We start from the raw sequence: 14,011 nt of genomic DNA, 5'->3' as shown, positions 1-14,011 counted from the left end.
TCCCAAAGTGCTACTTATTTTATTATTATTATTATTAAGAAAGATGCGTATCAGGGAAACTAAAAAATAACAGACTATGGGTGAAATTCCATAAAAGCGGCAATGCAGCCAAGGTTTAAAGGTATTTAAGGGCAGACGCAGAAATTGCGTTCCCGCCCCACCCCCCCAGCGATTATTAGAACTACTTGAGAAAACTAAGTCCATAAAAATTCAGCAAAGGGGCACCACTTAAACACAATCTGCCAATCTGAAGTCATCAGATCGGAGAAGGAATGTAGGTCGTAAAGTCCTTTGCCATCCCTGCGAGGGACAGAGCTGGGCGACGGAAGATTCCAGATCAGCTTGGAAGTGTCTCCTGGCTGCCTACAGACACCCGGGTATCGCAAGGCTCCCAGGCGCTCTGGGGCTGTCATTGACAGCTAGGCTTTCTCTTGTGACCGCGGCAGCTCCCGAGCACTCGCAGGCCTCACACGCAGCCAAAGAGCCCGGAGTGACGCGTGCCGTGCTTCGCGCGTGCGCCTTCCTGGGCCGGCGTGACCCGGAAGCACTAGCTTGTAGGTTGCCGGGATGCTGTGAGCACGGGGACTTATGGGCAGGTCGCGTCACTGCAGCTGCGAGCGCTGCGTTTCGGATCTCGGCAGTAGCTTCCGACCCCGGGCTTGAGTCCTAAGCTGCGGACTCTCCTCCAGAGTGGGCATCTCGCAGGCCAGCCAGATGTTGCTTTGGGGCGAAGTTGGACTTTTTGTTTATTTTTTGTTGTTGACGCTTATTATCTTTTGGAAAAACAGGCATCGATCCCCATTCTCGGGACTTCCCAGATGTTGCTGCAACTGGGGGATTAGAGGAATGGTGCAGCCTGGGACCCGGGTGGTGCCTTCGAAGTCCAGGGTGTTCCTCGATTTTAACCAGGGAATTACCAAAATCGAGGGTTTTTTCCCCACTGGGGCATTCGGCTTTTCGGATTTTGTAAACCTGCTTTCCCTTGTTCCTCCCACCAACAAATTATATATATTATTTATATGTTATATATAACGTATTACATATATGTATTATATATATGATTACACATAATATGTATCATTATAGGAAGAGTAGAAATAACCGGATTTTAAAGTCACCCACAATCCCGTGTCCAAAAAGACAATATTAAATTTTGGTTTTACATTTTATTTTCTAGTATCTTATTTTTGCATGTGTGTATATGCGGGGTTTTCTTTAAAAGAAAAAAAAACAAATTAGGCCGGGTGCGGTGGATTACGCCTGTAATCCCACCACTTTGGGAGGCCGAGGTGGGTGGATCACCTGAGGTCAGGAGTTCGAGACCAGCCTGGCCAACATGATGAAACCCTGTCTCTACTAAAAATAGAAAAAATTAGCCAGGTGTGGTGGCAGGCGCCTGTAATCCCAGCTCCTCAGGAGGCTGAGGCAGGAGAATCGCTTGAACCCGGAAGGCAGAGGTTGCAGTGAGCTGAGATCACGCCACTGCACTCTAACCTGGGTGACACAGTGAGACTCCTTCTCAAAAAAAAAAAAGAAAAGAAAAGGTGCAGCAATGACTAGCCTTGTGCATTCATTCTTTTCCCCCATCTTTAACACTTATTTTTTTAACAGAATTATGGACCGACTATAGTTGAAGATGGAAGTTTCGTGGGAAGGGATGATATTCAACATAGTTAACAACCAATATGACCTGATCACCATCCATTGGAATAGCCACATGTCTAGGGCTGGAATGGGGTTTTAGAAGCCTAGTAAATCAGCAATTAACACTTTAGCCAGGAATCAGGGGGAGGTCAGAAACGTCCTAGGGAAACGGCAAGGGCAATGAAAGAACGTTTCAGAGGGTATCAGAGAATTTTACTATTTTAACAACCATTTAGTTAAACGGCGTATAATAATCATCAGCCCAATTTAAATGTTTGCTATTGAAAAGATAAGGATTATAATCTGATTATCTTGTCCTGTGAAATTGGAGGAAAACTCATCTGTTGAAGTCAAGGAGGAAGGTAGAATGGTCAGAGTTTTGAAGAAGTGTTCAAATAATTAATTGCTGGGAGTCCTAAAACATTACGGAAGTATGGTACATTTGTTGGGCTGTAATGAAGACACAACTAAGGCATGGGATAATTAATTCTTAGTGGTCTAAAGCTTCTGTTGACTAAATTGTTTTCCAGGTAGTGTTCAACTTTTCTCTGGAAAAAAACAACCTGAAAACAAATAATTGGCTTTGTGTAGTGTTTGGTTTCTCCAGATGAATAGGCTGAAGGAGCAGATGTACAAGAGACTTTGTGGTATTGGCAAGAGAGTGATTGACACAAAAGATCATGAACTCTAAAGTGAACAATGAAGGGAGTAAAGAGAAAAGAGTCCTTAGAGTTAGGGAGAAAATATAAGGGCCAATGCAAGGTTAAGATTTCCTTGAAGAATGTCTAGGTGGAAACAGTTAAATGAGGAATCTGTCAAGAGAGATTGTGACCCAAGAGTGGGGTGAAATTGGGAAAATTTAAGTATTAATATCAGGATGTGACTGTGGTGTGGTAGATGAAGTGGAATGGAGGAAAAGGATATGAGAGATGAAGATTTTTATAACCGAGAGGCCAAGCAGTGGACAGATATACCACACGAACCTAATTAGGACTTTAAAAAGACCATCCAGGATGATGTTTGGAATGAGGGTGGAGAGCCAAGTGCTAAGTCTTTAGAGACTAAAAGGGAGTGACCAGGAGGCTGGTAAGAGGACAGATGTCAGAAGGTGTATTCTGTTGACAGCAGCCCGAAAAGAATGATTTATTGTTTTAAGGAAAGTGGAAGCAAAGAGGATCCTATTCTTATCTGCAGACCCCGAGGTAGGTAGGATTTTAGACAATAAACAGCACTCATGAGAGGCTGCTATGGAAGCACTGTCATTAGCTACACTGTAAACACGTGTTGAGAGTGAATATTGGCTAATCACGGAAGCTGCAATTCCAAAGAATATGTGGGAAGAAAGGGCTTTGTAGGGCACATAGGAGTAGGGGTTAGACCAGCAAGAAAGGACACAGTTTTTTGTTTTGTTTTTTTTTTTGAGACGGAGTCTCGCTGTGTCGCCCAGGCTGGAGTGCAGTGGTGCGATCTTGGCTCACTGCAAGCTCCACCTCCTGGGTTCACACCATTCTCCTGCCTCAGCCTCCCGAGTAGCTGGGACTACAGGCGTCCGCCACCACGCCCGGCTAATTTTTTGTATTTTTAGTAGAGACGGGGTTTCACCGTGTTAGCCAGGATGGTCTTGATCTCCTGACCTCGTGATCCACCCACCTCAGCCTCCCAAAGTGCTGGGATTACAGGCGTGAGCCACCGTGGAAAGGACACAGTTTTATGTGGTAAGGAAATATATATACATGTATCTGTATCTCCTTCCTGCCTTCTTGACTTCCTGAGTCCAGACTCAGTATTACAGTTTCCTTCTAGATTCCGGAAATCTTTTGTTCATCAGTTTTAATTTTAGTTATGTTGTTTTTGTCTTCTTCAATGTTTTCATCAATTTTTTTGTGTGTATGTGAATTTGAGAGGGGCTGCTAGAAGATGCTATTTTGAACTGGAAATTCACCTATATATTCCTCTAGTACTATTATGGTTATTTTCTTTTCTTTTAAATCCCTCTGATATAGTTTGGACATTTGTCCCCACCCAAATCTCATGTTGAATTGTGGTGAGTTACAGCTGGTGTATACTGAAATTATTCTTATTGTACATTTATTTTGTAATGTTAGCAAGCTATTATATCTTATTTTCTCAATTGACTCTCTATAGATCTCAGTTGAGAAACAAATGCTCTCCTGGCACATATTACCTATGTAGTGTTGCTGCTATTTAAATAAGAAGTTTGCTTAAAAAAATTTAAAAATACTTTTTTCCTTCTTTCCAGCGTTCAAGATGTCAAAGCGAGGACATGGTAGGTCCTCTTGGTGTGAAATTCTGGACTTCCTTGGGTCTTCCAGTAGGAGCTGTGATCAACTGTGCTGACAACACAGGAGCCAGAAACCTGTATATCATCTCCGTGAAGGGGATCAAGGGACAGCTGAACAGACTTTCTGCTGCTGGTGTGGGTGACATGGTGATGGCCACAGTCAAGAAGGGCAAACCAGAGCTCAGAAAAATGGAACATCCAGCAGCGGTCATTTGACAATCAAAGTCATACCAGAGAAAAGATGGTGTGTTTCTTTATTTTGAAGATAATGCAGGGGTCATAGTGAATAATAAAGGCAAAATGAAAGGTTCTGCCATTATAAGACCAGTAGCAAAGGAGTATGTAGACTTGTGGCCCCGGATTGTGTCCAATGCTCGCAGCATTGCATGATTCTCCAGTAGATTAAAAAAAAAAAAGAAAAAGAAAAACTTTAAACCCATTAAAAAGTATTTGTACCCCCCCCAAAAAAATACATCTTAATAACAGTTGAAGGTAAAGTACCACTAAGTTTAATAAAGATTAATTAATGCTGAGTTGTTTTGTTTTATTTTGTTTTTGTTTTTGTTTTTGTTTTTTTTTGAGGCAGAGTCTCGCTCTGTTGCCCAGGCTAGAGTGCAGTGGTGTGATCTCGGCTCACTGCAAGCTCTGCCTCCTGGGTTCACGCCATTCTCCTGCCTCAGTCTCCCGAGTAGCTGGGACTACAGGCGCCTGCTACCACGTCTGGCTAATTTTTTGTATTTTTAGTAGAGACGGGGTTTCACCGTGTTAGCCAGGATGGTCTCGATCTCCTGACCTCATGATTTGCCCACCTCGGCCTCCCAAAGTGCTGGGATTACAGGTGTGAGCCACCTCACCCAGCTGAAATATATTTTTAAGCGCTTGATGTCTGATTTTCCTCCTCAGAAACTTGTCTGGATGGGTAAGATTATTTTAACATCAGAGTTCTGTAAGGCATGCCCAATATTTACTTAGGGAAAAAAGGCTATAATTCTGATGTGTAACTCTTAATCTGTGAAAACAAGAATTGATAATATTAATAATTATGAATGAAGAAAGGAGAGTTTCAAATCTTTTTTTTTTTTTTTTTTTAACTCCCAACCTGATTTCTGAAGAGTTTCTAATCTTGGCCTTAAAAGTATTGACATTTCTTTTTTCTTTTTTTCTTTTGAGACAGTCTTGCTCTGTTGCCCAGGCTGGATGTGACCTCAGCTCAGTGCAACCTCTGCATCGTGGGTTCAAGTGATTCTCCTGTCTCAGACTCCTGAGTATGTAGGATTACAGGCACGCACCACCACGCCTGGCTAATTTTTGTATTTTTGGTAGAGACAAGTTTTCACCATGTTGGCCAGGCTGGTCTCGAACTCCTGACGTCAGGTAATCCTCCTGGCTCAGCCTCCCAAAGCGTTGGGATTACAGGCGTGAGCTACTGCACCTAGCCGACATTTCTTGACATAAACTTTTACATTTTGACAAAAATTAAACATTATTTTTAATGTTCTTCTGTCCAAACCTTTTCTGCCTATCACCTACTGTATTGATAGAAACAATTATTTTCTGATTTCTAAAACCTTGTATGAATCAGTTAAAACAAATTTGCGGATATCTACTTTGGCAGGCACTGTTTAGAGTACTATGGAGACAGCCTCACCTTCAAAGGATTTACAGACTTGCTGGAAAATCTAAGCATGAGAAACTGTTAAATCAATGAGACTATTTTCAAGTTCCCAAAGCAGTAATATCCTACTGACTTCTGGGTAAAAAAATAAACCAGTTATAAGTTGATGTCCTAGGAAAATCGAAGAGAGATCTGTGTGGCCTGGAGTAGTTGAGGAACATGGCAAGAGGCATGCATCCCTGTTGCGAAAGGTGGAAAGTCTCATCAGAATACAAGGAAATGAAATCAGGAGATATTTCCAGCAAGAACAGACAAAATTTAGGAAACAATTAGTAAATAGGAGCACAGATGATCATGCCAGTCTTGTCCTTCAAGTTTTTTTTTTTTTTTTCCTGGGTAAGTCTGTACTGAAGTCAGGCTAGATTCTTGACTGTCCTTTCCAAAATCTGTGCTAATCCGACTCACTGTCTCTGTCCCTCTCTCGTCCCCATTTTGAATGTTCTCCCTTTTATTTTGCTTTTCCTAATGTTTTCCAAGCTTTGGGCTTTGGCTTGGAAAGCCTATCTGACTACTCAAGCACATGTAAATCTTCCCCTTCTGTAGCATTTTTGATATGTGACACCCACATTTTCAGTGAATGGCATGATATCTAGTAGTGTTTCCAATGTGTTAAACTGTTTGCAGCTATATTATATAACTCTCGAGAATGAGGACACTACAATTTGTATAACCAATGTACCATGATTTATGTAACCAATGATTTATTTTAAACAAACAATTTAATATTTGTTGAGTTGATTTTTTTTTTTTTTTTGAGATAGAGTCTTGTTCTGTTGCCCAGGCTGGGGTGCAGTGGCACGATCTTGGCTCACTGCAACCTCTGCCTCCTGGGTTCAAGCAATTCTCCTGCCTCAGCCTCCCGCGTAGCTGGGGTTACAGGTGCGTGCCACCGTGCCTAGCTAGTTTTTGTATTTTTGGTAGAGACGAGGTTTCACCATCGTGGCCAGGCTGGTCTTGAATTCCTGATCTCAAGTGATCCACCCACCTTGGCCTCCCAAAGTGCTGGGATTATAAGCATCAGTCACTGCGCCCAGCCTGAGTTGATTTTTAATTACATAATTAATACATGAAGATGTTGTCCTTGTATAAAACAAAATCTTATAGATAAGGCTTAATTTCCTTTGACTATAACTCATAACGCTAATGTCTTTTCTTGCCACTTTTTCCCACAAAAACTACAATGATCAGACTGGTATGTATTCTTGCAGATCTTTATTCTATTTTTTTTTTTTTTTTTGAGACGGAGTCTCACTTTGTCACCCAGGCTGAAGTGCAGAGGCGCGATCTTGGCTCACTGCAACCTACACTTCCTGTGTTCAAGCAATTCTCCTGCCTCAGCCTCCCTAGTAGCTGGGATTACAGCCGCCTGCCACCATGCCCAGCTAATTTTTGTATTTTAGTAGCAACGGGGTTTCACCATGTTGGCCAGGCTTGTCTCAAACTCCTCACCTCAAGCAATCCACCCACCTCGGCCTCCCCAAGTGTTGGGATTACAGGTGTGAGCCACCGCACCCGGCCTATTCTCTGTATTTATATAATATATATATGCATATATATATATATATATATATATATAATTGTGTTGTGGGTTTTAAAAACAAATAGTATCATACTGTATATATTACTTGGTATTTGCTTTTTAAAGAATGTGTCTTACAATTCTTCCTATGTGTGTACAGATAAACCTTATTCTTCTTAAATGCTGCCTAATAGCTTATTGAATACATATAATTTATTTAGCAGTTCTCCAATATATAAACATAGGTTGCTTACAATTATCTTCCTATTATAAAGTTTTTGTGAACATCCTGTAATATGTCTCTTTGTGTGACTTTTTTCTGAGACAGTCTGCTCTGTCACCCAGGCTGGAGTGCAGTGGCGTGATCTCGGCTCACTGCAACCTTCGCCTCCCGGGTTCAAGACATTCTCGTGCCTCAGCCTTCCAAGTAGCTGGGATTGCAGGCACCTGCCACCACGCCCAGCTAATTTTCGTATTTTTAGTAGAGATGGGGTTTTGCCATCTTGGCCAGGCTGGTCTCGAACTCCTGACATCAGTCAGGTGATCCACCTGCCTCGGCCTCCCAAAGTGCTGGGATTACAGGCGTGAGCCACCGCACCCGGCTTTTGTGTGCATTTTAAAATCAGGGTCTAGTCAGAAAAACAAATCACATTAGTTATTGACAAATATTTTAATATGGGAAATTGGTCAAAAGGAATTATAAAAGATAACAGGTAATCACTGCAGGTAGCAGCTACCAGTCCTAGAGTTAGGAAAGGATGGAACAAAAGAGGTGGTTGGAGTCATCAGAACCTAAAAGCTTGAAGGAGGGCCCTGAACACCTTAGTTCAGGCCTATGAAGAATGAAGAGAGGGTGATGGCTGGCTGTTACTGGATCTCTGAAGCACAAAGAAGGGATCCCACGGTGTTGAGGCTCAAACTTCTGAGGAGGTGGCTCAAACATTGGCTATCTCAGGAGCTCAGGGGAGGGGCCGCATGAAGGTAGAATTCAGATCTCTGAGGAGAGCACTGACTGCTGCTGTGATTTCTGAGAGGTGCAATAAGGCTGATTCTGTGATTGTTGGAAAAAGGATGGAGATTAAAACCACCTGCTGGCTAAAGCAATTGCTCCTGCCACTGTAAAAGGCAGCTGCTGCTGGCATGATGCTCACAGAATGGAGCAAGTCCCTTCTTCCTCTTGCCTTTGTTTCCCTCTAGTTCGTCCTGTTGGTGGAATCTAGCAGAAGCCCCCCAGTAACATGGAGTTGAGTATAAAAGGGTGACTGCGTGGACAAGAAACAATAACCAGCACACATTTACTTGTTTCTCTGGTGTGATTCTGAGTCGCACAATCAGTAGGTTACAGGATTTGTACATTTCAAATTTTAAGAGGGACTCCCACATTATCCTCTTTCCTAAACTGCACGTTAACAGTTTCAATATGAATAAAAGGCGACGGGGAGGGGAGATTTAGAGAGAATATTGCCTACAGCAGTAATCAAATTTTAACAAGACTTGGGAATACTGTCAAAATGCAGGATCTGATTCAGGAGTTCTGAGGGGCCCGAGTTGGCTTTTTCTAACAAACGCCCAGGTGATACTGATGATTGCATCATGCTGGAAGTCTAAAACATTCCTATCTTCCCACAGCCTCTACCATAACATTCTAATGCTACCCTTATGTGAAACTGCCCTCTGATGATTCACGCCAGTTTCCTACTCGCTAAGCAAGGAACAAACCTAGCTTCTGAAAACGGGGAGGACAGGATTTGGCGCCACGGGTCCAATGCTTGGCTTCCTATTGGCCAGGAATGACATCACTCAGACAGGCGTGGCTTTAGCTGTGACGTCTCCGGTGGCGGATGGTCAGGGACACAGGGGGAGGCGGGAGCGGAAGTGGGGCAGCAAATGGACAGGGTGGGTGGTGGAAAAGGGCCCGGGGGAAGTTATTACAGGGAGTCCTCTTCCGGCGCCAGAGGCCGGAAGTTGTGTCCCGGACGTGTCAACCGGGGTCTGAGTGCTCAGAGTACAGCTGCAACCGCGACCATGGGCGGGAAGAACAAGCAGCGAACTAAAGGGAACCTGAGGGTGAGCGGGGGTTGGCTCGGCCGACCCGGGAGCCTCGCTTCGAGGCGGCTGGCACCGCCCAGCGCGTTGCTGGAGGGTGTGTGGAGCGCGGCTGTGGGGAGGCGTGTGTTTCCCTGTCGAGTGTGACCTGTCTGTTGTGTGTGCGTCCCTGAGGGCGGTTTGGGTTATCTCTGAGCAGATTGGGGAATCGTGAGAGAAAAGATGTACCATGCCAGAGCTGTCCGCATCCGAGCACACACCCACAATATTCATGAAGAAATGATAATGTGTCAGGTTCACTGGAAGGTGATCTGGCCGAGGTAGCGGGTTGGTTGGGGGAGGGCGGCGCTAGGAAGAAGGAGAGTTGGGAGAATGTTAAAGTGAACCTACTGTGGAGGTTACCGCAGATTGTGCCTCTCCTTTGCTACCTACAGTGGCAGCTCCTAAGCTAAAGCTCTTAGGATGGTATATTTGGTTTCTGGACTGCCTGTTACCCCTTTCCATCTGCAGTCCCATCTTCAGCTCCCTCCTCTTGGCTTACTTCATCCAGCCACACTGATCTCTTCACTGTGCCTTGACTACCTGGCCGGCTCCCAGCGCTCTTCAGTTAGGTGGCTCCAAACTTTGCTCTCGACACCTCAGTGAGGTCTCCCATGATCACCCTCTTGTAGCCCTTCCCCACTCCCTGTTCTTCCTACTTTATTTTACTCCATTGTATTTATGACATTTATTGTCTTGGTTCACTAATGTAAGTATTTTGAAAGCAAATGTTTTTATCCTCGGAGCCTAGAACAGACTGGCACCTAATAGAAGCTCACTAAGTACTTGTTTAAAGACGACCTTAAAGTGGATTCGTGTAAAACTACACTATGAGGGGTTTCGTAATGGTATTTTTTTATGGCGTTAGATTTATTACAGCACAGTCCAATTTTATGAGAATGCTTTTTTTTTCCTGTTTCTGATATAGTTAATTCTAGTGATTTCAATGTCACCTTTTCTTAAATCTGTCACTTAATCTGTTTTGGAAGATAATAACAGTATTAACAATTATAGCAACCTATTGTGTTACTGTGCTAAGCACTTTACTTGCATCCTCATTTAATGTTTTTTATTTAACAGATTTTCTCAAATGTTTTATAGTTGAAAAGTTCTTATGAGGAAAAGTTGCAAGAATATTAGAACGACATCCCATATACTCTTTACCTACATTCACCAATTGCTAATACTTGGTTGCATTTGCTTTCTCTCTCTTAATTTATGTATTTTTCTGAACTGTATGAGAGTTAGTTGCAGAAGTCGGGACTCTTAACTCCTAAATACATCAGCATGTATAATTACAATACATCCTAAATACATTAGCCGTTCATTACAATGCCATTTTCTAGCCTGCAGCAATTATAATAATGGTTATAGCATGCAGAAACTTTGACTTTTGTGTAATACTGTAATCCAGGATACAGCCTTGTATTTAGACTTCTGTAGTTATCCCAATAATGTTCTTTTTTTCTTTTTCTTTTTTTTTTTTTTGTAAGACAGGGTGGCTCTGTCTCCAAACCTGGAGTGTAGTGGTATAATCATGGCCCACTGCAGTGTCAACCTCTTGGGCTCAAGCAGTCAGTCCTCCCACCTCAGCCTCCTTAGTAGCTAGGACTCCTGGCTAATCTTTTTTTTTTTTTCGGGACAGAGTCTCACTCTGTTATCCAGGCTGGCGTGCAGAGGTGTGAACTTGGCTCACTGCAATCTCTGCCTCTCGGGTTCAAGTGATCCTCCCAGCTTAGCCTTTCCAGTAGCTAGGACTACAGGTACAGGCCATCACGGCTAGCTGATTTTTGTAGGGACAGAGTTTTGCCATGTTGCCCAGGCTGGGACTTTTTTAAAAAGATAAACTGTTTTAACATTTGAGATTCAGTCAAGGATCACTCATTCCATTTAGTTGCCATTTGGGTTTCTTTGATCTAGACAGTTTCTCAGTACTGTTTAAGCGGGGAGAGGAGTGTCTTTTTTTAACAAAATTTGGAGGAGCCTGGGCCATTTGTTTGATTAATTCAGATTCATCTAGTTGTTTCCTTATGATTAGATTCAGGCTAAACAATTTTGAGAAGGAATTCTTCATAGATGATGAGTCTTTCTCAGTGCATCACACCAGGGGCACTTTGCACCTGTTTGTCCCCTTATTGGTGGTATTTGTTTAATTACTTGGTTAAGGTGTTGTCCATTATAAAGTTATATTTTTCCGTTGGCCAATAACAAATAATATGTTAGTTTGAAACTGTGAATGTCCTGCTCTTCCACAAACTTTCACCTAATGGTTTGAGCACCCTTTGATTCTTGCTGGAATCAGTTATTACTATGGTGATTTAAAAACTTATGCTTAATCATGAAAACAACCGAAGTAATGAATTAATTACTCATATCTCATTTTAAATGCGGTGAAACTGAGGTTTAGAGAAATTAACTTGCCTAAGCTCCTGTAGCCAGGAAGTTGTGGAGTTGGGATTTTAACTTTAATGTGGCAAAGTCTTCAATAGAAGACTTTGATACTGGATGTCAGGTATTCAGAGATAATAGATGTCTGCTGTTCTTGAACTGTTAGTTTGATGATACAGACACATATGTAAGCAAATGTTATATTAAAGAATTATGATGCAGGTATTAGAAGAAAGAATGTGGGAGAATGGAAGAGAATGGAGGAAGGCAAGTGTTGCAAACATGAGTTTGAAAGATGAGTAGGAGTTTGTCAGGCAGTGAAAAGAAAGGAAGCGTTTTCAGGTAGAGAGAAAAGGTTGTATAAAGATCAAATTGTGAAAGGCCATCACATAGATAACTTTTTTTTTTTTTTTTTTTTTTGAGACGGAGTCTCGGGTCACCGCAACCTCCACCTCCCAGGTTCAATCAGTTTTGTTGCCTCAGCCTCTGGAGTAGCTGGGATTACAGACGTGCGCCATCACACCCGGCTAATTTTTTTGTATTTTTAGTAGAGACAGGGTTTTGCCATGTTGGCCAGGCTGGTCTCAAACTCCTGGCCTGAAGTGATCTGCCCAAAGATACGCTCAGCCTCCTAAAGTGCTGGGATTACAGGTGTGAGCCACCATGCCCTGCCTCAGAGAACTTCGAATTTGGTTTGGTACTAGGGCATGAATGATGGCAAGGTAATTTGGAGAAGGGAGAAGGAAGGGGCAAGGGAAGGAAAGAGTGGCAGGAGATAAGACTGGGAAAAGTTGAGGTTAGATGGTGAAAGGTCTTGTAAGTCTTCCTTGGTTTGGTCTTTGTAGACTCAGGATTTGCCACCACAAATAACTCTAGAAGCTTGGCATGAAAGAGTGTAGACAGAAGTAGGCATAGTACAAAAAAGAAAAGTGCCATAAATAGAATTGTTTCTTAATTTTTATTGAACTATGGGTATAGCACTTAACATACAAAGATCATAAGAGTAACTATATTTTAAATTTAAAGTAGACATTCAAAAAAGATGGTGCATTTAAAAGTAACTTGTTACTTTTAAATTGGAGACGGGAAATTTGATACCTTCTCTTTTGCCCCTAGTTATCAGTCCTAATTCTGTTATTTCAGCCTCAACTCCTTTAGATTTTAGCAATAATTAGTTTTTTATTCTGTTTCATAATAAAACCATTTACACATGAGATTGTAGAAGATTCTGATATCCTAAAGTCATCATATTTAGGTTTTAGAATTGTAATGCACTAACTACTTCCTTTGTGGTTCTTTATTCATGTACCAATATTGAGAAAGGGGAATTGAATAATTAATATTAATTCATTTTAAGAAACTTAAAAAATAGAGAACAGCTGCTTTGCCTATGGAGTAGCCATTCTTTTATTCTTTTCTTTTTTTTTTTTTTGAAATGGAGTTTCGCTCTTTTTGCCCAGGCTGGAGTGCAATGGCGCGATCTCGACTCACTGCAACCTCTGCCTCCTGGGTTCAAGCAATTCTCCTGCCTCAGCTGGGATTAAAGGCATGTGCCACCATGCCTGGCTAATTTTGTATTTTTAGTAGAGATGGGGTTTCACCATATTGGCCAGGCTGGTCTTGAACTCCTGACCTCAGGTAATCTCCCTCCTCAGCCTCCCAAAGTGCTCGGATTACAGACATGAACTACCGCGCCTGACCTATTTTCTTAATAAACTTAATTTCACTTAAAAAAAAAAATAGAGAACCTTTTTTGGAATTAGTCTTAAATGCTACAGGGTGAAAAAAAAAATGTATTGCAGGCCATCATTTTCTTTCCTGTTCACTCAATTCAGTTTAGGAAGTAGGCCAGATTATTCCTTGTCAGATGAATTTTCCAAACACACTTTTGCTAGGTATTAGCAATTTTTTTTTTTTTTTTTTTTGAGACAGAGCCTCACTCTGTTGCCCTGGGTGGAGTGCAGTGGCACGATCTTGGCTCACTGCAACCTCAGCCTCCCAGGTTCAAGCAATTCTCATAACTCAGCCTCCTGAGTAGGTGGGATTACAGGCACATGCCACCACGCCTGGCTAATTTTTGTGTTTTTAGTAGAGACAGCGTTTTGCCATGTTGCCCAGGCTGGTTTCGAACTCCAGGGCTGAAGTGATCCACCTGCCTTGACCTCCCAAAGTGTTGGGATTATAGGCATGAGCCACCTTGCCTGGCTGGTATGAGCAATTTGTTTTTTTTGTTTGTTTTTTTTTTTTGAGATAGAGTCTCGCCCTGTCACCCAGGCTGCCAGGCTGGAGTGCAATGGTGCAGTCTTGGCTCATTGCAACCTCCGCCTTCTGGTTCAAGCGATTCTCTTGCCTCAGCCTCCCCAGTAGCTGGGATTACAGGCGTGCGCCACCACGCCCA

The 14,011-nt window shown here is 42.5% G+C and overlaps 1 protein-coding gene and 1 pseudogene across 1 annotated transcript in view; both read left to right on the top strand.

Annotated features, from left to right (window-relative positions):
• The first annotated feature begins 3,912 nt into the window (after positions 1 to 3,912).
• LOC112130502 (large ribosomal subunit protein uL14-like) lies at positions 3,913 to 4,504 on the top strand (annotated as a pseudogene).
• A 4,464-nt stretch (positions 4,505 to 8,968) lies between these two features.
• LTN1 (listerin E3 ubiquitin protein ligase 1) overlaps positions 8,969 to 14,011 on the top strand; it is a 64,525-nt gene continuing 59,482 nt past the window's right edge. Inside the window, exon 1 of the mRNA XM_002830588.5 lies at positions 8,969 to 9,207. Within this exon, the coding sequence (XP_002830634.4) occupies positions 9,028 to 9,207 (180 nt within the window). The 5' untranslated portion in view covers positions 8,969 to 9,027. The remainder of the gene's footprint in view (positions 9,208 to 14,011) is intronic.

The sequence above is a fragment of the Pongo abelii genome, chromosome 22 (genome assembly GCF_028885655.2).
Source record: "Pongo abelii isolate AG06213 chromosome 22, NHGRI_mPonAbe1-v2.0_pri, whole genome shotgun sequence".
Classification (NCBI taxonomy): Eukaryota; Metazoa; Chordata; class Mammalia; order Primates; family Hominidae; genus Pongo; species Pongo abelii.
This window is presented reverse-complemented; position numbering and strand designations above follow the sequence as displayed.